Source organism: Stigmatopora argus, chromosome 9 (assembly GCF_051989625.1).
Source record: "Stigmatopora argus isolate UIUO_Sarg chromosome 9, RoL_Sarg_1.0, whole genome shotgun sequence".
NCBI lineage: Eukaryota > Metazoa > Chordata > Actinopteri > Syngnathiformes > Syngnathidae > Stigmatopora > Stigmatopora argus.
Window position 1 is genome coordinate 9,019,653 of NC_135395.1, and position 24,564 is coordinate 9,044,216.

General features: G+C 41.6%; 1 protein-coding gene across 5 annotated transcripts in view; it reads left to right on the plus strand.

Annotated features, from left to right (window-relative positions):
* enox2 (ecto-NOX disulfide-thiol exchanger 2) overlaps positions 1 to 24,564 on the plus strand; it is a 93,346-nt gene extending 68,782 nt beyond the window's left edge. For all 5 annotated transcript variants that reach the window (XM_077609809.1, XM_077609810.1, XM_077609808.1 and 2 more), the window contains 12 exons: positions 1,343 to 1,498; positions 5,612 to 5,818; positions 8,308 to 8,541; positions 9,703 to 9,915; positions 11,847 to 11,953; positions 14,159 to 14,273; positions 16,071 to 16,258; positions 17,264 to 17,395; positions 19,843 to 19,899; positions 20,735 to 20,831; positions 21,794 to 21,879; positions 23,973 to 24,564. In XM_077609809.1, coding sequence (XP_077465935.1) covers positions 1,343 to 1,498; positions 5,612 to 5,818; positions 8,308 to 8,541; positions 9,703 to 9,915; positions 11,847 to 11,953; positions 14,159 to 14,273; positions 16,071 to 16,258; positions 17,264 to 17,395; positions 19,843 to 19,899; positions 20,735 to 20,831; positions 21,794 to 21,879; positions 23,973 to 24,104 — 1,724 coding nt within the window. In that variant the 3' untranslated portion in view covers positions 24,105 to 24,564. The remainder of the gene's footprint in view (positions 1 to 1,342; positions 1,499 to 5,611; positions 5,819 to 8,307; positions 8,542 to 9,702; positions 9,916 to 11,846; positions 11,954 to 14,158; positions 14,274 to 16,070; positions 16,259 to 17,263; positions 17,396 to 19,842; positions 19,900 to 20,734; positions 20,832 to 21,793; positions 21,880 to 23,972) is intronic.

The following is a 24,564-nucleotide window of genomic DNA, read 5'->3' on the forward strand; positions in this document are numbered from 1 at the left end:
TACATTTTTTAATAATTTTTTATACATTCTGTCCCTGCATTCACAATATCAGAGGGAATAGCAACGTATTGCTTTACATATTATTGCATGAAAAATGAATAATTCAAGGTGATTATGACTTAAAATCGAGCAAATTACAACCTGCTAGAGACATCCAGAAGAAGAAACGCAGTGTGATGTATACATCTTAGCATACTGCATGTTCCAATAAGTCAGGAGGGGAAGATGATAATAGTACCGGTATACTGGTGTAAAGCATATGCCAGCTTTTTCATCACACAAATGTAAATGAGCAAGGCTCGTTGGGACGAATCACCTTAATTGCCCTTGATGGGCGGCAGCATATGTTACGTACAGATGCTACACATCTTCCTCAAGGTGCTGTAACGTATTGCTCTGCTGGACATGTTTTTTTTTAAGTCTATACATATATTTTGCTGTATTTCTTTCATGTTCCCAGGGTCTCTTTCAATTCAATTCCAAAAGATTTATTGGCAAAGCGCCGTTGCCTGATACCATTTGCGCACCACCCTATTTCTCTCCACTCATTATTGCAGCTTGTTTTATAACTTGCGTATTTATTACATCCTCTCTGGCTCCAGGGATCTATTCCAAGTCTGCATCTTTAATGTGCTAATGCTTCTATTCTCCTACTCCCTTCATTTATAAGGAATTATAGGATCTATTCCTATTTAGTGCGGTGTATGTTACTTGGCCTGTGAGATTTACTGCACGTTCAAATGAGTCTGCTTGGAAATAGAAGGTATACATTTGGCATTGTAATGGTACAAATACTAAATGTTGAGACCGTGAGTATTTCTGTCACAGTAGTAGAATTAAAATACAGCATGGCAGAGATTTTCTTTTTTGGAACTGAGAATGCATTTTATTGGATTATTTATTTCTTTTAAATGTTTAAAAATAGAAAAACACCAAGCTATTTTAACGTTGTTTCTTCCATTGTTTTTTTTATCTTGTATTTTGAGGATGAACAACGTATTCCATTTTGGGATGAGGCTATAAATTAACTAAATGTGGAAAACTAAAAATGCTGTGAATCTGTTCCATGGTTGTTTTCTGTGCTGTTGAAACGAGTGCTCCCAACAGTCACAATAACAGTCAAAAGAGGGCAAGGTCTCACTCAAGGGATTCACCAAGCTAACTTTTTAATAATGGATTTTGTTTACACCATTATTTAATCATGAATGAGAATAACCACACAATCAATTCTCAATAAAATTTTTAACTGTGTGGGAGGATATGATCAATATATGATGAAGTGTCAGTGTGCGAGAAATTGGCACAGGAGCTCATCCCCCTGCTTTTTTCCCCTTTGTCATAGATTTTGACCCCAACCTGGGTATGATGACCAGGATCACTCCCATCAACCCCTTGATGCCGGGCCTCGGCATGATTCCCGCATCCCTGTCGCATGATGTGCCTGTCGTCAAGGAGATCATCCACTGCAAGACCTGCACCCTCTTCCCCCCTAACCCCAGTAAGTCATGTTGGACCATAACTGCAGTATTTCAGTCGTGATTGCTAGCATTTCATAATTTGAAGGTGAAAGAAATAGCCAGCTTGTTAAACATTTCAAATAAGTGTCCCTTTCATTCCGTTCTGAATTCATATAGTGTATATATATATATATATATATATATATATATATATATATATATATATATATATATATATATATATATATATATATATAGTTGTTCTTTCAGCATCACGTCATCCATAATGAGGGTTCACATTCGCACAGAAAAGAAAGCGCCTGATATTTTCAGGTCACATTTGTTTATTCACATAACAAGAGTGAAGCGCTATTGATCTCCTTGCCACCTTCCCAATTATTGCAAATAGCAACCGTGACACTGTCAATGGTAGAACCTTGGCTTTGTCATCAGAAAAAAGTTTTCTGTTTGGGACTTTGCTATTATAGTCTTCAAGGAGAGAAAAAGCTCTTGAGAATGTCACATTTAAGCGTTCAAGCTAAATAAGCACACACATTGGCTTAATGGTGGTTTGCTTTTAGAAGTAAAAGTAGCTTTGCCTGATGTTACTATGAACTCAGTATTTTTGCTCAAAGCACTTTAAAATCTCACAAAATCAGTTTTTGCCATAAGCTGTCGTCTATTATTCACTCACCTGTGCTTTTATTTATTGCTCTGATTATGGGCATTTTTTCGATCGCATTTTCTTATTTGGCTTCTGCTTTCCTTCTCTGCTCCCAACTCGCTTAGAACGTCGCAATATGTCATTTAAAGCACTTAATCTGCCGGCAAGACGACATCTGAAAAAACAGATGATAGGGTTGGTTTGTGTCTGGGTAGCCAAGTTCTGCTATCAATTTAACTCATAAGCCAGCACGGATGTTTTGTATTTTCCATATGAGGCATGACTGATTTAGTTATTTTCTTTTTTGTACCAGCAAAAAATACTGTTCTGTGTTTGTTATAAATACTCCCTAATATACAATATTATAGTCTGTTGTATTAATGTGAGTGTAAATCAGTATTCAATCAAATATTTCAGACGGTCTTGGGTTATATGGAAATAAAATCCTCTATAACGATTGACAAATACAATCAGATGTGTTTTCTTCATAATGCTATCCAGTGCAAATTTAATTTCGAAGAAACTATAGAATATCACAGTCTTTCAATCGCTCAGCATTTATACATAATTAGCCTTTTGTCGATCTTTCATGTTTCCCCGTCCTCTTCACCAATGCGAAACTGGAAGGAATTCATCCAACATAAAAGCAGCCCTCAAAGTAGTACTAAAATGAGAGGGTCGCAGGGTGGTCCGCAAATATCACAAAGCGTTAAAGTAGATGATCTGCGGTCACCTTGGCAAACAGCACAGACCCCCTTCTCCAGATTACTCGTTTTTTTTCTTCCTCTCTTCAAGGTGGGACTTGCAGGGTTCCGTTCTCCTTGAATATCAATGAGCAAAGTCTTGTGAATATGCAAACACCCCACACAAATCAGCAGTGGGGGTATATTGACGATAATAAAGTGTTACAGTCTTGATATATGACCTGTGGTTGAATTGTTGGGGTAGATCCGTGCTTTAAATGCATACTGCAGCGTCTAGGGGTTCAATTGGATCTCCAGACCTTTTGTTGTAAGTCAATCCCATTTTCTCATCGCTCTGTTCTCAGAGCTCATGATTGAAGGTCAAGCCAGAGTCCCAGAGTTCATTCGAGGACATTTCAAGAGCAAATGGTAGCTTTTTAACATTTCGATGAGCCAGTCGGGATGTCTCCATCGAAATGCTGACCACATTCCTCCTGGAAATCCTGGATGGGTTTAGCGTCGTACCCAAGATTGAAAAGCAGGAATTCTGAGAAGGTGTCAGGGGAGTGTGACCTCTAATAGACATTCATAGACACAAACATACACATTCCAGGCTGGCCCAAGGACACCTTTACCTGCATGCTGGTTATTAATAATGGACAACTTATCCATTTATTTACAGAATTATAATGACTACTGCTACTAACTAACTAGAGCACTATTTTCCTCTCCATCAACCTTACCGTTGTGTTGAAGAAAATTAGATTAACAATTTTTGGGAGTTTAGTTGAAACGTTTTTACATGTCTGACATTTTGAAATTACTGGTGAGCACTTGAAGCAAAGGAGTGTGACAGCTCTTGCTCTAAATGAAATGTTAGATTTGAGGATTTAATAAGCAACAGTAACATTGTTGGAGGAGCTGTGTAATTATACCCCACGTGTTTCGTCAAGGGGGTTGTGTGTGAGCACAAACTTAAGCGAGGAAAATATAATGTGAACATAAAATGAGCACACGCTACTCTCACTGCAATAGTGGGCTGAAATTTTAATTTGAAAGGTGAAGGATTATCAAGTGAATGTGAAATAACTCTGCTCCCACAAATTTGCTCTGTTTAGTAAAGCTTTAGGTCTCTAGTATGGTTACAATAGTGCATATGGTTTAAATCAGAGCCCCCCTTAACACCACGAACAGCGTCCCCTCTGACTGACCTTTAGCTGAGTGAAAAAAACCTTCAACCCTTTCTCCTTCCTCCGACTCCCGTTGAAGATTTCATTTTCCTCCTCAATCTCCTTGCTGTGAATAACCTAACTGTCGGTGTGCATTACCTCTTTTCTTGTGACTTCCATCTCACCTTTGCTCAAAATACCCCACCTCCCATCCCCCTTATATGCAGACCCTTTTGCCTACTCCAGATTGGCCCTATTCCAACATGATAGCATGTGAGTTGATGGGTTGGTCCAGTTCAACAAGGGATATTTCAACTGTTCAACCCAGAAATTCATTGAAACAATCAAACAGAGGCCTGGCTTGATAATGTATACGAATGGCTGAGTTTTTCCAGATACTAGCTTCAATTTATTCGTTCATTTTCCGTACTGCTTATCCTCACAAGAGTCGCGAGGAATGCTGGAACTAGAAAACTGTGCAACAGACGGAGGGAACCCTAAATTGGTTGAGAACCAATCACAGGGCACAAGGATACAGAAACCATTCAAGCTTGCTCCAATACCTAGTGGCAATTTAGAGTGTTCAAGCAACCTCCCTGGCATGTTTGTGATATGTTTTTAATCTCGAGCCTTAGTTTTTTTTGTCGTTGTTCGCAAGCTTCCAGGAATTTAACTCTATTTGAATGTGTATCTAATACGCTATGCTATAATGGGTAAGTTTAGACATCAACTAACCATCAAACCTGTAGAATAGCATATTTAAATGCCTTTCAAAGCATAGTGTCCTTAAGTGAAGGCTCTTTCTTGACTGCAACTGTGAATCAAGAGTTGCAGTTCTTGTTAAAAATGTTCAAATAGTCAAATCAGACTGTCTAAAACCTCGCCAAGCTTCTTCAAGAGTACAAGAAGCATCCTTGACGTGGCTTTGATGATCTGATTCTGCTGTCATCAATTTCTCCAATCATACGTATCCTCTGTGGCTGATTTGTTGGAGATGAGATCAGTCAACACTCCTCTCCTTTGGATAAGTGATTGCCGCGATGGAAAGAAACCTTATACTTGGTTCATTTTCATGCACGGGATGCTTTACTAGTCGCATTAATCTTACAAATACAATCAAAAAGCTATCGCTCCCAAAGTCATAACCATTCATGTGCTTGCTTTTGATAACGATATGTGTTTGCTCAGGCGACACACTTGAGAACCAGATAATTTATATTAGTTTCTTTCCTTTTTATTGTTCCCTGTTTGGAAATTTTGCTTGAACAACTTAATGGATTTGTGTGATTCTTCACCATAACAGTCAGCTATCTTTTTTTTGCCCCTTTCAGTCTGATGTATTATAGCACTTAATCGTCTTCTTTTATTGAGCCCGATAGAACCGACATTATTCAGATGTAGGGGTTTCAAGCACGTATTAAATTATTTAGTATTTTTCAATTGTCGCTACTGCTCCCTCCTCTGCTTCAATAACAAAATAATGTTGTGACTTGGGTTTTATTATCTGCCAAAAAGTTGCCTGAACAATTTAATTGTCACAGAATGTTCTTGCTTTGGCTAAATATTTAATTTTTTTTGGCGCGTGTCAATCGAAAGAATAACATGTTGGCTTACACTCCATTTCTTTATAACCGACAGATCTCCCCCCTCCGGCAACCAGAGAGCGCCCCCCAGGTTGTAAGACGGTGTTTGTCGGTGGCCTGCCCGAGAACGCCAACGAACAGCTTATCATGGAAGTCTTCGGGCAGTGTGGTGATATCACGGCTATCCGCAAAAGCAAGAAGAACTTCTGTCATATTCGATTTGCCGAAGAGTTCACGGTAGACAAGGCTCTCTTCCTGTCAGGTAAGGAACATTCTTGTGTTAACACTCTCTAATATTGGGCTGTTATTCCTTCACCCATTGACGCAAACTTGGCCCAACTTTTTGAAAATCGGTAATGACACCTGCATAGTGGACACTTAAACCCAGAACATCCTGGGAAGGAGGGAGACAGGGAAATTGAATAAAACACAGTTTCATGGCACTTGAGTCTAGTTAGGGTGTTTTTTCCCTCAAAGTACACTCACCTCATTTTACAAACATGCATGGTTGTTTACTCAATTGCCCTTGGGTTGAAGGTGTGTGTGATTATCATTTGTCTAATGTGATCTGCAATTGGCTGGCAACCAATCCACGGTGTGCCTCTCCTGACCAAAGTCAGGAAGTTTAGTCTCCAGCTCATCCTTAAATAAAAAGCACCACAGAAAATAGGCTTAATTAATGGCTTAATCCAAATAGTTTTTCAATGTCAATGCACTCTTTGATAATGTAAAACTCACAATTGTATCAGCTTGTGGGGCAATGTGAACGACAACAATGCCCTGCATTATTAACTGTGACTAAGATAATGATTTACCAGCTGGGTCATAAACAGCCTATTTGCCGCAATGCTGAGTCACACCTGGCTTTGCACAGCGAACGGTAATCGAGATGCTTGAGTATTGTAGTACCCCGTGCCATCTGTCTTGCAAAACTATTGAGGTGGGATTCGTGGAGCATTAACTTTAGGGAGCTGAAATTATTAAAAATTGATCCCCCAAGGGAGTTTTATTTAATGTTTAGACAAACCAAGTAAACCTCCTAATTGGATAGCGGGATGATATATTTCCTTACTGTGAGTGGCAACAACAAAAATGCAATTGGTAATTACCAAAATAGACCGTTCAAATTTTTAACAAATCACACACTGAGCTTGAAACACTATATAATATTATTGTTTCACATATACATCTTCCAGCATTACCCATAACACGACACCAGTCACTATTTTCCCGTTGACTTGGTTTTTGGCACGTTCTTGTGTCACGTATCTAAAACAGATGCTGTTTTAGATGCACGATGTGTAATTCTCTTTGTTGTATTTTCATCTTGACTGTAAATTGGCATGGAATTAAACAGTCATTTAATCATAAACACGGGCGCTGTCTTATGTGCAATGCCAATCGCCATGTTTAATGCGCCAAAACAGAGGCTTCATTATATGAATTAATTACATTTCCCATTTGGTGTTTGTGAAGTTAAAGGAAGGTGTATATTTGAGGAAGGTGTTTATTTTTCTAGTCTGGTTCAATATAGTTCAACTCAAGAGAGCAGCAGATCTGTAGCATGGTTGAGGGTGTGGTTATGTAACGAACTGACTGAGGGTTTGTAGTGTTGTTGTGGGGCTGCAGATCATGTATTAGCCAGTAGTTTGGAAACACGTACACACATTTCATAGACCCTAGCCTTCACACTCTGAGATTTCAAGACATGAAATATTGAAGTGGTGCTCGATTGCACGTCAGAATCGACTTGGAGCCCTCGGACTTGGGCTCATTTCTTTTCCTGTTTGCACAATCCCCATGCCCATTACAAACCTCTCTCACCACCACCTCTACCGTCACTTGTGATGAGTGAGTAAAGAGTGAGTCACACACATTGGACACCGCCGCAGTGTTGAGTTGTAGGGTAGCTCGACAAAAATACACTCTGTGTCATTTGGTAAAGGAGTCATTCACAAAATGAACCTTTAAATCTACTTGTTAGTTTCCATGAAAATGAAAATGACTGTAAATGAGTAGTTCATTTAGAGCAGTTGGACCACAACCATGCACCTTTTTGGGAAAGTCCTCTATAAACAAATCCCCAGTGTCAAGTGTGATCTCACTAGCATTGAGGATAACTCTCCTTACTCCTCCTGCACTCCAGTATGTATCGATACCTATTTATATATCTTTTTAACCCATTTGTGTCCCCCTTCTACAGACTCAATTCACCAAAAAACACTCTTGATACTCCATACCCCTCTATACAACCACTGTGTACCTTCTTACGCAGTCTACTCTGTTCACCCTATAGAAACAAAGGAAGCCATCAAGCAGAAAGGATGGCGACTAATGGAATTAATCAATAGTATCATATGTCCCAAACACAATTAGGGAAGATGATCTGAGGTGTATTGCGTGTGGAGGAAGGTACGCGAGATGGCGAGTAAGTCTCTTAAGGCCTCTTTCATGTCTTCTTTTCCATCTTACCACTTTGTGGAATGATATTGCCGCAATGAGGAGCGGTCCAGTTCAAGATTCATATATTTGTGAATTATAGGTAGGATGCAAGTCTGATTGCATGGACAAAAATGACACCCACTGTCCAAACCGAGGCTTCTGTCACTATCAATGTAACAATGACAGTGTAATTTTCTATCCAATTCGATTTTAGACACCCCAGCTCAATGCCGTTACTTTTCCTGCTCACGAGCATATTTGCATTGTGTTCTGTAGAGTACATTGTGTTTTTTTCTGCTGTTTTTCAAGGCTATCGTATCCGTCTGGGATCCAGCACGGACAAAAAGGACACTGGCCGCCTGCACGTGGACTTCGCCCAGGCCCGGGACGACCTCTACGAGTGGGAGTGTCGCCAGCGCATGATGGCCAGAGAGGAGCGGCACCGGCGCAAGATGGAGGAGGACCGCCTCCGACCGCCCTCGCCTCCTCCCATCGTGCACTTCTCAGAACATGAGTGCAGCCAGCTGGGCGATAAGATTAAAGGTTAAGTATCATATGAAATAAAAGAAAATTCTACAACGTTGTTCGATCAAAACATTCAAATATCAAAACAAATTTCAAAATCTATTTGAGAGGGAATGCTGTATAAGTCTGCACACCCTCTGCTGACTAAGCTCTGGCTGGGTTCAGACTCAAACCATCACATTCCCTTGAAAAACTCCAAATTGTAATAGTTTTTTTTTTTAAATGAGCCCCTCTGGAAGTTCCTATGCTGAAAGGTGAAATCCATCAAGTTGGATCACGGGCTAAAAGAAGCCCTTTCAAGCCTGTCTCCTCCTCTTTACACTCTCTTGAAGTGTCCTCTCTGTGTTTCAGGCTGAACAAACTTGTTTCACAAATGAGGGCCGACACGTTCAGCTCTCTTTCAGTACCGGGATACCTGATAACACAACACTCTTTTACTTGAAAGGTGCTCTCCATCATCGTGTCTTTCTTGGCTCTCAACTCTCGACCCAGGGCAAGGATTTATTTTTAATCGCTTGGCACCGGCTCTTGAAATGAAGCGTTCCCCGAGTTAGCGGGGTGGATGCTCGCCAGGGGAATTCCTTTTTCCTCTTCCCCCAAAGAACAATCCCTGCTATTGATAGCAACAAGCTCACAAAGGCACTTTACAACTTGACAGTCTATAGATGATCTCACCCCGTCCTTTTTCTTTGTTTGTCTGTGTAAGGTCATTTGTCATGCGTGTGTTTACGCTTTCATCCCCTTGGCTAGATTTCCACTCTCTTACCTTTTGGTTTTGGTTTAATTCTTCATCTTTTTCCTCGAGCCGTCCTCTCGCTCTTGTTGTCGCCGACAGCTGCAGAATTTCATCAAACTTGTTGGCCTGTATCAGAGCCAACCCAGTTGATTGATTTTCTTTTTTAAGCGCAATAACTTTGACATAGGGAAGGTCGCCCGGCAGGTTTGTTTCATATTTCCTGTCGGTGCTCTTCAAACCCGCAGGGGTGTTTTGTTCCGTATTCAAGCAAGAACTGTATTGACTTTAAAGGTCAGCTTGCCCAGTAGGGCCCTTGTTAATTTCAATTGTTTTATTGTTTTTAATTTTCTGTCTAATGGGGGTTTGGTAAGAAAAATCGTTCTCCGGTGAGCAGTGAAAACTTTTGTCATCTAATTACACCTGACTGCCTTGTTTTTAACCAGATGATAGTAATTTTGCCGAGGCGGTCCGCGTGCTGCTGACGTGGCTGGAGCGAGGCGAGGTCAACCGCCGCAACGCCAACAACTTTTACTCCATGATCCAGTCGTCCAACAGCCACATCCGCCGCCTGATGACAGAGAAGAGTCAACATGAAAAGGAAATGGAGGAAGCCAAGGACAAATTCAAGACGGCGCTGTCCGGCATATTGGCTCAGTGTGAGTGACAAACCCTTTATGAATGATTGAAATTATATGCACTGCAGACAGAAAAGAATTGACTAAGTTCAGTCTGTTTCTTGGTTTCCGATTTGATGTATAAGTTTCGGACAAGAGAGGCTTACGTAATGGAGGGCATACTGGTTTAAAAATCTTGAAAGATTACTTGATTAAGAGGCATTTCTATCTGAAGCTCTGGATGCTGGAATAGAAGTAAGTCATTTTATTTGTGTCATTACTTGTTGTTGGGAGACGGTGACTCTACGACGGTAAGTTTGACCATCAGCAGGTAACAGCGAGCATTCTTTTCAAGGATCCCAAATGCTTTTCATTTTTGGTTGACATTAGTTTTCGCTGCATCACTGTGACTGAAACGCACTTTTGAAATGACACTGTCGCCTTTATAAGGCCTTTTCCCAGCTTCATAGCTTCTATATTACTCCGTACAGTCTGTTTTTTTTATCGTTAGAGCTTGTTGTTTCCCAGTGTTTCCTGTGGTAACATAAATATTTTCCCCAACCGTGCTGTTGTAATGTTTTGCACTTAAACATTTACTAGATGGCCCAAAGTGTCCAGTGGCTTTGTATTACCTATATACAGTCTTTTTTTAAAGGATTGTAAAAGCTCTCCCGTAGATTCTGTTTTTATTCAATATGTTCAGAGATATTGTGGACTGGAAACCCAAATTAGCAATACTTACCAAGAAAAATAATTTAGGCTAATTGCATGTTGCAAGTCCGATTCCCGTCCAGTATTAATAACGATCGCACATTACATTCAGTGGACTCATTCCACCATGTTGTGATTTTTACCTTCCTTTTTTCTTCTATTTCTAACCCATTCCCCCACAGAATTCTTTTACTGAGTTTTAAACTTGACTTTCGCTTAGTACAAATTTAAATGGTAATTTAGTTTCATAGCATTCCAAAAACGCATTTGTCCAAATAAAGATTGTAAGGGCGTACAAAACTCCATCTGTTCGAATTTTTTTTAATTACTTCACACAGAGCTGGTATTTGCAGCAGGGCACTAGAGCACGTTGTTATTGTAGGTTATACAATTTGTGCTAATGAACAAGCTATGAAATGACAATTAAAAAGTCTCCAAAGCAACGTGTGTTTCCTAGAAGATAAATAGTCCTAATCAGCACGAGCAAAAAGAGTCTAACGGCCTTTCACTCGACTCGCATGAAAGGGTGAACACACACCCACTCTTTCCGCCTTCAACATCGATCACTTCCATCAAACTCCAGAGTGCACGGGACGATGTTATTGATTTCTCTCTCGCTACTCGATGTGCACACGGGCTTCTGATCTGGTGGTCTTTTTGACTTCCCTATTGTATGCATCAGGATCTATGGGATCCCGAGACCACCCAGCGTGACAGCAAATTGTGTCCTTGCCTCATGCTCGGTTTTTCTGTCATCTTCTCTGGGTGTAGTGTCATTTAAAATCTTAGGACTGAAGGTTTCAATCTTGAAGAAGAATTTCATCATCCGATGCTAGTTTAGCCACACATTTTTGATGTTCAGATTGGGGTTGAGGGTTAAAATATACATAGTCATTAGGCTCATTGATGTTTCCCAATTGTCCTCAGGTTCATTTGGATGTTTTTTTAAACCAGATGCATATACCGTAATTTACTGAGAATTACGGTAACCATCCAAATATAAAGTTAGGGGGATTTAATGATTGTCCCGATACAATTACCCACGTAGAATGTATGAAAATGTGCACAACATCCACAGGTGAGAAGACCAAATGCTTATACACACACTCACGCATACACCCAGTCAGTTTTTAAGACCCCTATAGTTGACTCCACTCTCTCGCTCCTCTGCTCCCTCCCACCTTTCTCTCTGTCTCTCTCTGTGATCTCTGGATGGTCTCTGCTATCCTATCCCCCCCACCACCCTCTGCATCCCACCGCAGTTGAGCAGATTGTGTCTGTATTCCAAGCCGCTTCCAAACAAAAGGCATGGGACCATTTCTCCAAAGCGCAGCGCAAGAACCTGGACGTGTGGCGCAAGCAAGCCGAGGTTGGTGCTACATACATAATTTTTTTATTTTTTTTTACTTTTTTTACCAAACTGATGCAATTCCTCTTCCTCATGTGCCGGAAAGATGTTTTTTTCTTGAATTGATTGTTAAATCAAGCATGACTGAAATCAGACAGGTGAGCTTTAAAGACTCCGTTTGACAGTAAGTACTCGAAAAAGGCCGAGATGTCCTAGAACACTTGAGGTTTCATCACTTGCCTCCCAAATGAAGTGAACAAGCGACTAGCTGTACTCCAAAAGTGAGGTAATAAAACTTTTATTGGTTAAACTTTTTTTTTTCAACGAATCATTTGTAGCATGACTGGATGCGGTTGCCAAATAGATAGATTTAGATAATTTCTAGCTAATTTTTTAATGGTAGTATCCGGATTTTGGTGCAGCCTGGACCGTGTAAGTTCAAATCGGTTTGGTAAGTCTTTACCTCATACATTTATATCTTGATTAAAAAATTCTCCAATTAGGGTTGTTTTGGATATATGAAAAAGCTCCAGATATGCTCTTGGGAAAAAAGGGCCTCAGTTACTTTTAAATATTTATTGAGGGGGTGAACAGTTAAATACAAACAAGAACAGATGCGAGAAGCAGCTGTAGGCCTCAACTCACATCCAGCTGCTCACACGCAGACTTAATCCAACGGAATCACAATCGGTGTCTTAACGAAACGCCTTTTAAAGACAGACAGTTTGTACAGAAAAAAAACTGTCCAACCACTTTATCTCTAGATCATGTTTTTGTTTTTAATACAGATCTATTTTAATGGAGGGTGTAAATTAAATTTTACTGCCTTTCCATGGAGACTTGATTTGTTTTGTTTTGTTTTTGAAAGGAAATTATTCACAAGTACAAATGGTTTCACTGAAGCCAGATGCGGTTCCACCAGTGTTGCTTGTCACTTTTGCAGCCGATATTCCGTCACGTATAAAATAAAAGGCGAGAAAATGACAGGCCACTTCCTGCTAAGCGATGCAAGTTGGCGTTGTGGAAGCGTTTTGCGGCGCTCCAGAGCCAAATACTCGCAAAGGGACAGACGGGCTTGGTGTTTGACTGGTTTAATACATTCCGTGTCGAGAACACAGCGGCAAGGCAAGGTGAGTCAGCTGGTCGTCACGCAGGCGGCCATTTTGTGGCCTTGAAAGCTGCGCTCCGTCCTCTCGGGCACAGTCAAGACTACAACTTGCCTTCCTCAGCTAGCTTTTTTTGCGGGTATGCGTGTACACAGCAGATGGTTGTGTGTGTCTGCAGGTGTTTGTGCGTGACCTCTGCCATCAGGCTCCGTCTGAAAAATGCCAGCTCACAGATGGCTCCAAGTTTATTTACTCTCAGGCACTTTGTTTTTAAACCCTCATCTGGCACTTTGGGAGAAAAGTTTTTTTCCAGTCTGTGGATTTTTACGACGATGACTGCATTTGCTTTTATTATTAACCCTTGATAGAGGTGTGCTTGAGCCATACCGTAGATTGATACGCACAGCTAGGCCAAGGCCAATCATCCATTTCCCTGAGGCCACAGCCCATCTGACTTTATGACAGCGGTATTAAAACTTAAAGCCTCCCCTTGTTGCTCTCTTTAGAACAGAGAGACGAGCAAGTGAATAGTACAAATGTGTACATTTGTGTCTGATTGTTGAGGGCATAGGATCAGTTCCCCGCCTGTGTTGAAGATAGCCCCTTAACGGAGGGCCGTTTATCGCCACAGTTCACTGCCATCGCTCGTCATGTCACGACCCTCTAATAGCACCTTTAAGCCAGTGGCACAGGGATCATGTCACCTTGTGTTTTGTTATTGTTTTTCAGTGTTTATCAGTCATAGATGCACGTCCCCCACAGAGCAGAAGTGGAGAGCCAATGGTCCCAACATTTTTATTCAACTGCCATGCGATTCTGTGAACAAAATTTTAATACTGTGATGCTTAAACACAGCAATATGATTGCTATTGCTGCCATTTACTGGTTTTTGAATAAAACTGGTGCTGCTGTGAACTTAGGATGAGACATGAGAGGATAGACACATTGAATTTTCTGACTATGCATAAAGTAATATCTGTGATTCAAAATGAGCATGGTCTCTGGCAGTTTTCTGCAGAGCTGAAATAGAGTCAGCCGTTGCCATCAACGCTTCTCTTTCCTCTGTAATGGCAGCGCTGTCAAAGCGAGACTTGACGCCGCCGTTTTCTTTGTGTTCCAGGAGATTCGAAACATGCACAACGAGCAGCTGATGGACATCCGGCGCGAGGAGGAGATGGAGATGTCCGACGACGACATGGAGGAGTCGCCAGAAAGCAAAGATTCAGAGGACTCAGGTGAACCTTTCAGTGAACTCACGTAATCATCGGTCTGGATGAGTGCCATTTTTAAACTATGTTGCTAGCCACAGCAGCAGCACCAGAGAAACCGTGTCTCTTCACTTGATTGGATTTCAGGATAGAACAAGGAGACTGTTTCTAAAGTCACTAAAATGGAACTGCATCGCCATACCTACCGGCCAAACTACTGCTTTTCACTTCCTTCTGGCCTTATCGTTGTCCTGATTTTTCCATTTTGTGATCGCGTTGCTAGGCTAATTAACATGGTGGTTGCTACACTGGTTCATCCATTATGCAACACTTTTTTTCCTCCCCACAAACATGCTTCCTTTAACCCAAATTTGTCTCCTATCGCAGCTTTTCGGGCAACAAACTAGTTAGGTTTGCAAAATGTCTTACCAGTTTCATTTAATTATTTAATACTGTGGTTTCTTTACAAACCATTTCCAAGTTTTTCATTGCTTGCCATTAACAACGTTCGCCGTCCAATCCATTTTCACTGAGGGAGGCTAATGATCGCTGCCAGCCTCTCCCAGTCAAAATGGATTGCCTAGCCCCACCACTTGGTCCCACTTGTTTACACCTGCGTTCACTTTCAGGCAGGAAAAAATGTGGTCTTTTTATATGGGCATCCTCTGCAACTCCTTCCTGCAACGTAATGGTCATTATTTCTTTTGCTTACTGATTTGACAGCACTTGTCAATCTGGCTAGAATCCGTGAGCTCACTAGTCAACTTTCCACCCTTGACCTTTAAACAAGCCTTCTTGTTAGGCCTCGATCAATGATGCGTCAGACTCCAGAATAGAAAAAAAAGAAAGATTGTGCCGCCTGTGCATGCAGCGTGAACTCCCTCCATCACGGATGCCTGCGAATCCGTAAGGCCCAGCTGTTAAATATCAAATGGGCCAAATCCTATCACGTGTTTGACACCTCAGATCAATACTCCTCACCTCCAAACCCGCCAGAACACAACAATCGTCCCCAGTAAATGTTTGTTAACAGTGCTCTAAACAAAATTCATAAATACGCACGGCAAAGCATGCACTTTTACTCTCACGATGGCTCTTATCTCCCCTCAGCATGTTGCACTACTTTACCCAAAGAGCTTTGCGCCCCCTCTTCCAGTTGACTTCCCCGGAGATGGGCGCACAATAACAAGTCTTTTGGCTCTGTTCGATAGGTCAGGTCATATGTCCAGGGGAGATCTGGCGGACAAAACGCTCTGGGATTATCCCGTCTTTTCAGAAGGCGCTAATCTGCTGTTGATCATGGGTTGTGAAGGATATTGAATTAATGGTGTCTAGGATAGACTTGAGCTCACTGTGTCTTCTTTAAAAGCAAAGGAATGAACACTAGAAAGATGGACTTTGCATAACTGTTATAAAAAACATTGTGCAGATGTTCACAGGAGGCACTTAAATGTTTCCTAATAGTTGTCTGGTGACCAGGCATTCTTAGAAATACAGCAATCCCTTAAATCTCGCGGTTAATATAGACCAGACATGGCCACGATAATCGAAAAATCTCGAAGTAGAGTCACCCCTATTATAACTTGAATCCTAGTAGCAAGAGTGGCTTCCGCTTATGAGTTTCAGCGTGGATTTTCACATTTTCATGAACTTTTAATTAAAAAAAATATAATGAATAGCAGAAAAAATTCACGATAAGTGTAGAGGCGATAATCGAGGGATTACTGTATATAGAAATGACAATGTTGAGCTCGCCCACGTTTTGAAATAACTTGAAATTTGACCGTTTGTAATTTTCGCATTTTCCTGTCCACGTTTCCGCAGGCGTGCTGCAAGCCGAGGCCTTGAAGGAGGAGAACGACTCGCTGCGCTGTCAGCTGGACGCCTACCGTAACGAGGTGGAGCTACTCAAGCAGGAACAGGGCAAGAATCAACCAATCAGGAGCGAGGAAGACAGCACGCACACTCAACAGCTCAGCTTCTTGCAGCAGGCGCTGCAAGGCATGCAGAAGGTAAAACCCACGCACGTTATGAAGATGTTAAGGTGTCAGACAGGTTACACTGCACCGCTTTTCATAAAAACTAACATATAAAAAGACGGCTATGACGACAGACATCTGAAATGTCGATTGAAAGCTTTATATCGTTCTGAAAATATGCAATATATATCGTCATATCGTACAGCACTAGGTCAGGCTGTCGGCCAAAGACAACTCTAATTGGCTCCAATTCAGACATTTGCAAACCTATTCAATGAATGAGAGAAGAAAAGGCAAAAAGGCACATTATTTCATTGACGTGCCTTTTTGACTATTCAATTTAGAGTCCTAATATGCTTCTTTTGAAACGATGCCAAAATGGACACAAGGAAGCGCAGCCCAGGCAAGATAATTACTACTTAATGGGGGAGATATTGAATTAATTTTAAACCGCATTGTCTTGGCATTGAAAGAATACCCTGAAAAGAACATAAAGGCGAATAGTCTAAAGCACAAGACCTCCTTTTTTCTTCATCAATTGCATCTCCCATCACTGGTTTCTTAGTCTCACTGTGTTATGCTTTAAAAGCAGACACTCCATTCATGTCCTGCTGCTCATGTCCGCTCGCAGAGTAGGCAATTACCTTTTATATTGTGCAGGTGAATGGATTAATAAATGAATTAGAAGGCTGCAAACTGGTCTCCCTCGCCAGGGCGTCCACGTGCCGACCAGACGCATCTCGCTCACGTTCCTCCTGGTGAATTAGTGAGCGTACAAGAGCGCTAGCAAAGACCCCCCACCACACTAAACTGTTTTCAGAAACGTCTGCTCACCACAGGGGGGGCTCTTTATTCTTCCGATTAGAATATTTGTTCACGATCAGGGAGAAGAAATCATTGTTTGTTTTCAATTTTCCCATGTTGCTGTAACACACTCTCAGGTTGCTCTTCAAACACATTTTGCTTCACTTTGGTTGAAAATGCAAAGTATTTATTTTGCAAATTTCCACATTGTTTCTCTTATTGTTCTCATCGCAGCAACTCCTGAAGATGCGTGATGAGCTGAAACAACGGGATTGCGAGTTGGAGAAGAGTCTGGAGGACCGGCAGACACTCAAAAATCAAGTTCACACACTGAAAGAAGGACTGCAAAACCTACAGAAGACACAGGTAACACACACAGTCCAAAACCATATTTCCCTTTAGTATTTCCAACTACATGTAGAATGAGTTTATAACAATCACCTTTTAAAACATATTTTACCTGCTTTATTTGAATAAACTCACACTGGCACCATCATTTGTTCCTAAAATAAAAAAAAAAAACATTTTTCTTTTGGCTTCCTTTTGTGCGCTGCACGACTGAAGCAAGCCCAGCAAAAGTGCCGATTTGCCGCTTGAGTCTTCTAATGTTCTTGTTTCCCTCCCAATGAGCTTCACTTGGACTTTTTTTCTTCTTTTTCTTTTCAAAGACGCTCTATAATGGGACGTCATTTTCCCGCACTTTGCTACCAAATGAGCCGATTCATTTGGCCACATCGCATCGAGCACGTAGCTCACGTAACCAAGCGACTGTGCCATTTTGAAAACGATCGCTAAGGGGCGCTTTGAAATTGTTGTGGCCTTGTTCAACTGCTTTATTTATCCTTTTGAGCTGTTTCCTCTGCCAAAAATGCCCTAAATTGAATGTCGGAATTTAGAGACCAAGGAAACGTAATGCGATATTTCAGGGAATTTTCATATTAGCTACTTACAGAAATGTTACACCAAAACATGAGAGGCGTAAATGTTCTTTTCACCCATTTCGGGGCGGTCTGGAATGTATCTCTCACGAACAAACAAGGCTGCTGTCTGTCAAAGTTAAGATGAAATGCAAAGTAAACTTAAATTCTATCATCAGGCTGATCGTTATGTCACAAGACTCGTGGTGTTTAAACTTTCCATCTTTCATGTCATGATTATTCATCTGGAGATCGCCTTTGTTACTCGAGCGCCCGTCCTTCGAACGTGTTTATCATCCAAAGGGCTTGATATCGATCAGCGACGGCCCGCATCGTCAGTAGAGGATGAAGCTCAATATTTTGTCCATCGATTTCAGGTGCTGCCGGCTCATATTCCCAATGTTGCCCTCTCGCTAATGCGGGCGAGAGGAATGGACTTTGTTAAAAGCGAGCCCAAGGACTGATATTATTACTGTCCATGTTTGGAAGCATACATCCACTCAGAGATGGATTTGAGCAAGTCTCCTCCTCCCGATCCTGCCTAGTGACAGACATGTCAATAGTGCATTAACGCCAATGGCTTTTATAATAAATGCAGCGGAGAGGGAGAAATATGCTAATTAAATTCCAGCATGGAGGCAAACATGAATTGTCAGAGGCACCCTCATTAATGGGAGACAGAAAAATCCATTTCTGGGTGTGCGTCTCCCTCAAGATTAGCCACACTCGCCGGGTGATTTGTCACGTTGACGAGATCTCTTCCAGCAATCGACTGACCGACTCCCACTCGCTTGCTATTCCCGCCAGTAATCATGGCGTAAGCATACGTTAGCGCTTTCGTATCATACTGCCGACCTGCTTTCATTGGGTTAACCAAGACTATTTGACTTCATAGCGTAGGTATTTATATTTGTCAGTAAATATTCGATACCAAGAGGTTGGCTACAGTCAGACTGAATACAAAATGATTTTTTTTAGCCATTTCATATGATAGTTTGTCTTTTTTTTTCAACTTCTATGTCCTACCTGCTATGCATGTTCCGTGACCGGACGTTTGGTCGAAAGACGTTTGGTCCCCGGACATTTGGTCGACCGGACGTTTGGTAGAACAGACGTTTGGTAGAACAGACGTTTGGTAGAACAGACGTTTGGTAGAACAGACGTTTGGTAGAACAGACATTTGGTAGAACGGACGTTTGGTCGCCGGGTTCGCTCGCTGTCAAATTATGACAGAGTTTACTGTTGATATTTTGATATTATATATTTAGATATTAAACTCACTCTCTCTCTCTCGCTCATGATTATAATTTTGAGAGCTGGTTTCACCAGTAACAACCCGGCGACCAAACGTCCGTTCTACCAAACGTCCGTTCTGCCAAACGTCCGTTCTGCCAAACGTCTGTTCTACCAAACGTCTGGTTGACCAAACGTTCGGGGACCAAACGTCCGGGGACCAAACGTATTTTGACGAAATGCCCGAGTACCGCATGTTCATGTGAAAAAACTACAGTACCCAGGGAATAACCACACAGGCACACAGAGAACCTTAAAATTCAACACAAGAAAGCCCATAATTGCACACTTGATCTCCAAACCCGTGAGGTGCAGTGCTAAGCAGCGATGCGCCGTGCAACAGATAATAACAAAATAACCACCATTTATTTGTCCAATCCTGTCTGTCACGCTGAAATAAATCCACAATCAGCCAACGACCTATCTTATCTATATTTAGAACATTAGGTGGAAAGCTTTCTCATCAAAAGAGAAGCACTCTACCCTCCAATAAGCTCTCACGTTTTCATCCAAGCCTATTATGGATCCCTGGAAATACTCAGGCACTCTGAACAGAGTGCACATCCAATTCCTCATCGCCGTTTCCTGTTTCTTGTGTTACAGTCGGAACGAGCCAAAGTCGACGACAGAGACAGCGAGGAGGCAGCTAATCTAACCAATGTAGGTGGCAGCCTTATTTCCTTCGCTCCCCTTGTGTGACATTGACACATCATTCCTACTAGCCAAACAATAAAATCATACTCGTGTGTGTGTGTGTGTGTGTGTGTGTGTGTGTGTGTGTGCGTGCGTGCGTGCGTGCGTGCGTGTGGTAGCGAAGGGAGGGGGAGTCGAGACGACGCGAATAGCACTCGTGCGATATTACGTAGGACGCTAAACAATATTTTAGAATTTACCTTGCTAGGATGTGACTTTTTATATTTTTATATTACTTATTTATGTTTTTTTTACTGGGAAACGCACTTTGTGGAGTAGCACCACCAATTTCGTTATACGCAGCTGTGTATGATGACAAAAAAGGCTTTTTGATTTGATTTTTGATTTGACATAAACATTATTCCACCAGTCACTGCACCCGAACAAACGGTTTGATCATTCTTCCAAAGTATACTTTGCCTGTGTGTCGCTCCGGGCAAAGTACTGCCTCATCACCCGGTTGATCTCTCCATGTATGATGTTTTTATTTTTCCCTTCATTTATCATGCTGATTGGCTCTTTTTGTTTTGCTCTAATCCCGTTGGTTTGTTTACCTCTTAAGCAAATGGGGTCGTAAATGCAGCATACTTTATTTAATTTAAAACAGTTCCCCGGCGTCTCAATAACATCTTCCCGATCTGGTCAGGTCTAAATACCGCAAAGGTCAGCCTGAATGTGACTTTCGTTGTCAAGACGACCAGGGGAGGAGCCTAAGGCGCTGTGCCTCCGAAGGCGAATTCTGCATAATTTTGCATAATATGGTGAATTTCAAATGTGGGTTTTTGTGCTGGTGTGTATACAGGAAAGTACGACAGTGTCTTGCAATCAGGAGAGGGAAGGTCCACCACAGAGAAGGTCACAAAGTCCCGTCCACTCCGAGAGAGAAGCTCTGCTCGTGGGTAAGAACCAAGAGTCAATCTTATAATTGGGTTGTCTGACGTGACCTCAGTGTCAGAGTTCACCTAAAAGTATTGAGGCCTAAACTGTGTTTAGCATTTTAATTTGGTTCCTCATGCTGTTGTTTTGTTAGTGAAAAATGCGATGATACATTTAAAAGAATTTAAAAAAATATATCTATTACATGAGGCCTTTAAAATAACTATTTTTGCTCATTAAGCAAAAAAATGTAACCCATGAAGACCTATCATTCTGATATATCAAATTTGGTCATTCATTCATTTACCCTCACGAGGGTGCGGGGGTGCTGGAGCCTACGCCGGCTAACTTTGAAACACCCCTAAAAGGTACCAAAACAAGTATGATAAATGGATGCAACATTATATTTTCCCTTTTTTAAAGATATATATCATTGAAGTGCTTGAAGTTGACCTTGGAGCAAACTTGAAAAGCAGGTTTTTATCTGTCATTCATTCATTTTCCTTTGAAAGCCCCCGTTGAATGCGCCGAGTTACTCTGAGTAACATCAATGTCTGCGTTCTCACTTGTTTGCTGGTCACAGCACATTGCTCCTGCTCAGCTATTGGCTCTAAGAGACGCTAAGTGTTTTCCTCGAGAGGGAGAGAGAGTGAAAAAGCCTCAAGCAATGACGGCAGCCTTGGTAGTCACCATCAGGGTCGATCTCTGGGTGCTGTGCAGGTGCTTGGTATAAGCAGAGAGGGTGTATCATAGCCCTCCGGGGGCCAGTATGTGAGCAGAAAGCAGATGGTTACTTTCACTTGGGGGAGAGGTTGTCTTTGACGAGGCCTTGACTAAAAAGAAGTTAAAAAAAACGTTGTCAAACACTCGCTCTAAACGGAACTTCAACTGGAGATGAAGTGGTGCCACCTTATCACATACAACATACTGTATGAGGCCTTTTATGATTTATATTAATGCACAATCTTTCGTGTCTTCCCTTTAGGGATCATCTCCACTTTCTTGCACGTGCATCCCTTTGGAGCTAGCATCGAGTACATCTGTTCCTACCTGCAGCGCCTCGATGCCAAGGTACCGTTTCATCACGTTGCGAACATGCTAACACATTAGACGTTTACAAAGTGAGTGCAAAAAGCGCTAATCAGGGTTTTGAGGGATTAGAAAGGCAGGCGAAATGTGGAATAGTGGCATTTTTTTTCTTTTTTTTTGTTTTGAAGGTCTTAAGTAGGGATGTTTCTGATCCAATCATGTGCTTTCATGTTTTAAATTTTTAATATGCGAGGTCTACAATACAGCAAATACTTGGGAAGTACATCAACAACCAAGAACGGTTGGAGAATGTTCTTTGAACTGTCACGGGAAGCTAACAGTAAGATGGCAACATGGAAAAGTGACGGTTTTGGAATATTTTAATGTAGAAAAGAATAGACTTTTCAACGGTATCTTCATGCGGTTAAAAGGATACAAGTGTGTTTAAGAAAAATTCATATCAAAGCCTACTTAAAATAATAGCCAAAGTCATTTTTCTCATATTTTCAGGAAACAGAAAAAGGAAATATTTGAGATTTTGTTTATATGAATGAACAATTTTGTCAAATTTACCAAAAGAATGAGTCTTTAGAGAATGACGATATGCCACCTGAAAAAAGCATGCTGCGCTATAATCACTGTAACCCCTCAGGGAAAGACCCCGAGCCAAGTGACACCGAAAGAAACTTTAGAGAACAAAGAAATCATTTTCCGTGATAGAAAAAAAGGCTAGAAAATCTCAGCTAAAATCGTGTGGGATGACTACGTTTATTTTTCATACAAAAACATTTTTTTACAAATAAAAACAAGGCATAGAAAATCCAAGACATGACAAGACAATACCCCCAGAATTGTTAACCTTCAAACGTTGGTTATAGACCTCAATGAGTTGACAAAAACACATGATCAGAGACGAGGTGCACCTTTATGTTGTGATGGTGCTGAATTGAAGTCGAATTGACAAACTCACAAAGCCAAAAGGCTTATTGATTTCCTTAAGAAAGCATATGCCTGATACTGTTTACCTCGTCAGTGAACTGCTCATTAGGAAACGTCTTATAATTGCTTGTGTAAAACAGTCAATGTTTCCGACTCGGTCGCTCTCTGTGAATAGATGTTCATAGAAAGAACTTAAAAGGGTAACTTTGTCGGGCACTTGCTTTCTGTTTCCCACGCGGAAATGTCATGATGTGCATATCTCGCTCTTTCTGCCCGGTCGGTCCATTTTTCCGATGCCAGAACATATTAAAAACATATCCTTCGCCGGCCAAGGCGCCGCAAGCTGAACAGCCGCATCAATCAAACGTCTGCGTCTGGTCGACTAGTTTTATTTCCGTCTGCGTGTGACGTTTTAAGACACGTTATTACTCTAGCACTCACACGGACGGGCTGGCTTTCCAAATTCTCGCCTTCTGGATTCATGGATATGGGTGTGCCCCTACTTAATGATGTTGTTTTTCTGTCATAATACCTATAACTCAATTCACTTGTCTTTTAAATCCATACTAACCATTTAAAGTCAATTGAAATGACGTACATTTGATAGGGACAACATTTGGTCAATATATCTAAGACGCGAACGGCAAGAAATATTGACGTGCATTTGATGAGTTCACATCAGTCATTACCTGCAACAGACAGTTTTTTTTAAATCACGTTTTTTAAAATGAAATCACTGTTTGGATTTGATTCCAAAATACGCCACATATGATAAAGTTTTACATTGTCTGTAAATAATATTGACCCAGTCGCTCCAAGAAATGGCCTTGTAGTCTACCCCATTGTTACAAACATGTCAAAGAAGAAAGATCTCGCGACTTGTCGTGTTCGTCGCAACGCTGGCGCCCACGTATTGTCTGAGTTCCCCACGCTCTCTCTGGTGCACAACACTCATTAGGGTAGCATGCACCCACATTTGTCAATATGCTAGGGCTGAACAACTCCTGCAAGAACCAATAATAGAAGGTGGACAAAAAAAACAGAAGCTAGGTCCACTTTGCTTATCTTGTGACACCAGACGCCATTATCGCATGTCACGACAAAGCGGGCCGGCATGCACCATTGGACGAGCAATCTCATTATCCAAATGATAGAATTGCGTTGTTTTATTTTGAAACACCACTGTGTTTTGGTAGATCAACCCAACCGAGGTGGAGGCTCTCCTTTCCCGGTTGCCCTGCACCTTCAGGCAGGAGTTGACGGGCGTGGGGGCCAGTCTGGAGAAACGTTGGAACTTCTGCGGATTCCAGGGCATTAAGAGCACGTAAGGGCGCGCGTGGAGGGAACGCCTAATCCCTCCACGGCTGTCAAGACGCCGTCTCCACAGTTAGAGGAATGTTTACTTGACACGGCCGCGGCTCTCCGCGAGTCGAGGAAGACGATTCACTGGATTCGTACGCGAGCGACTCACGTCGGTCAGGCCTCAAAGCTTTCTGAGCCTTTCGGGTGGGAGGGAGCAGGACTTCACTGGGCTATTATCTGCGGCGTCATCAGGGTTGAACTCTCAAAAACCTCTGAAATCCTGCGGCCTCCATCCCGCCCGCCTCTTCTTTTCATTTCATTTTACGTTGTCCTTCCGTGTTTGAACACAGATTCTAAAATGATGAAAAAAGAGATCATATATTTCCTCATTTGATGTAAAGCCTGTGAAGAATTGCATAGAATTGTTGTTATACGCTGTACATGCTTGAATTGTATTTTTGATTATAAAAAGGGAATTTGAATAAG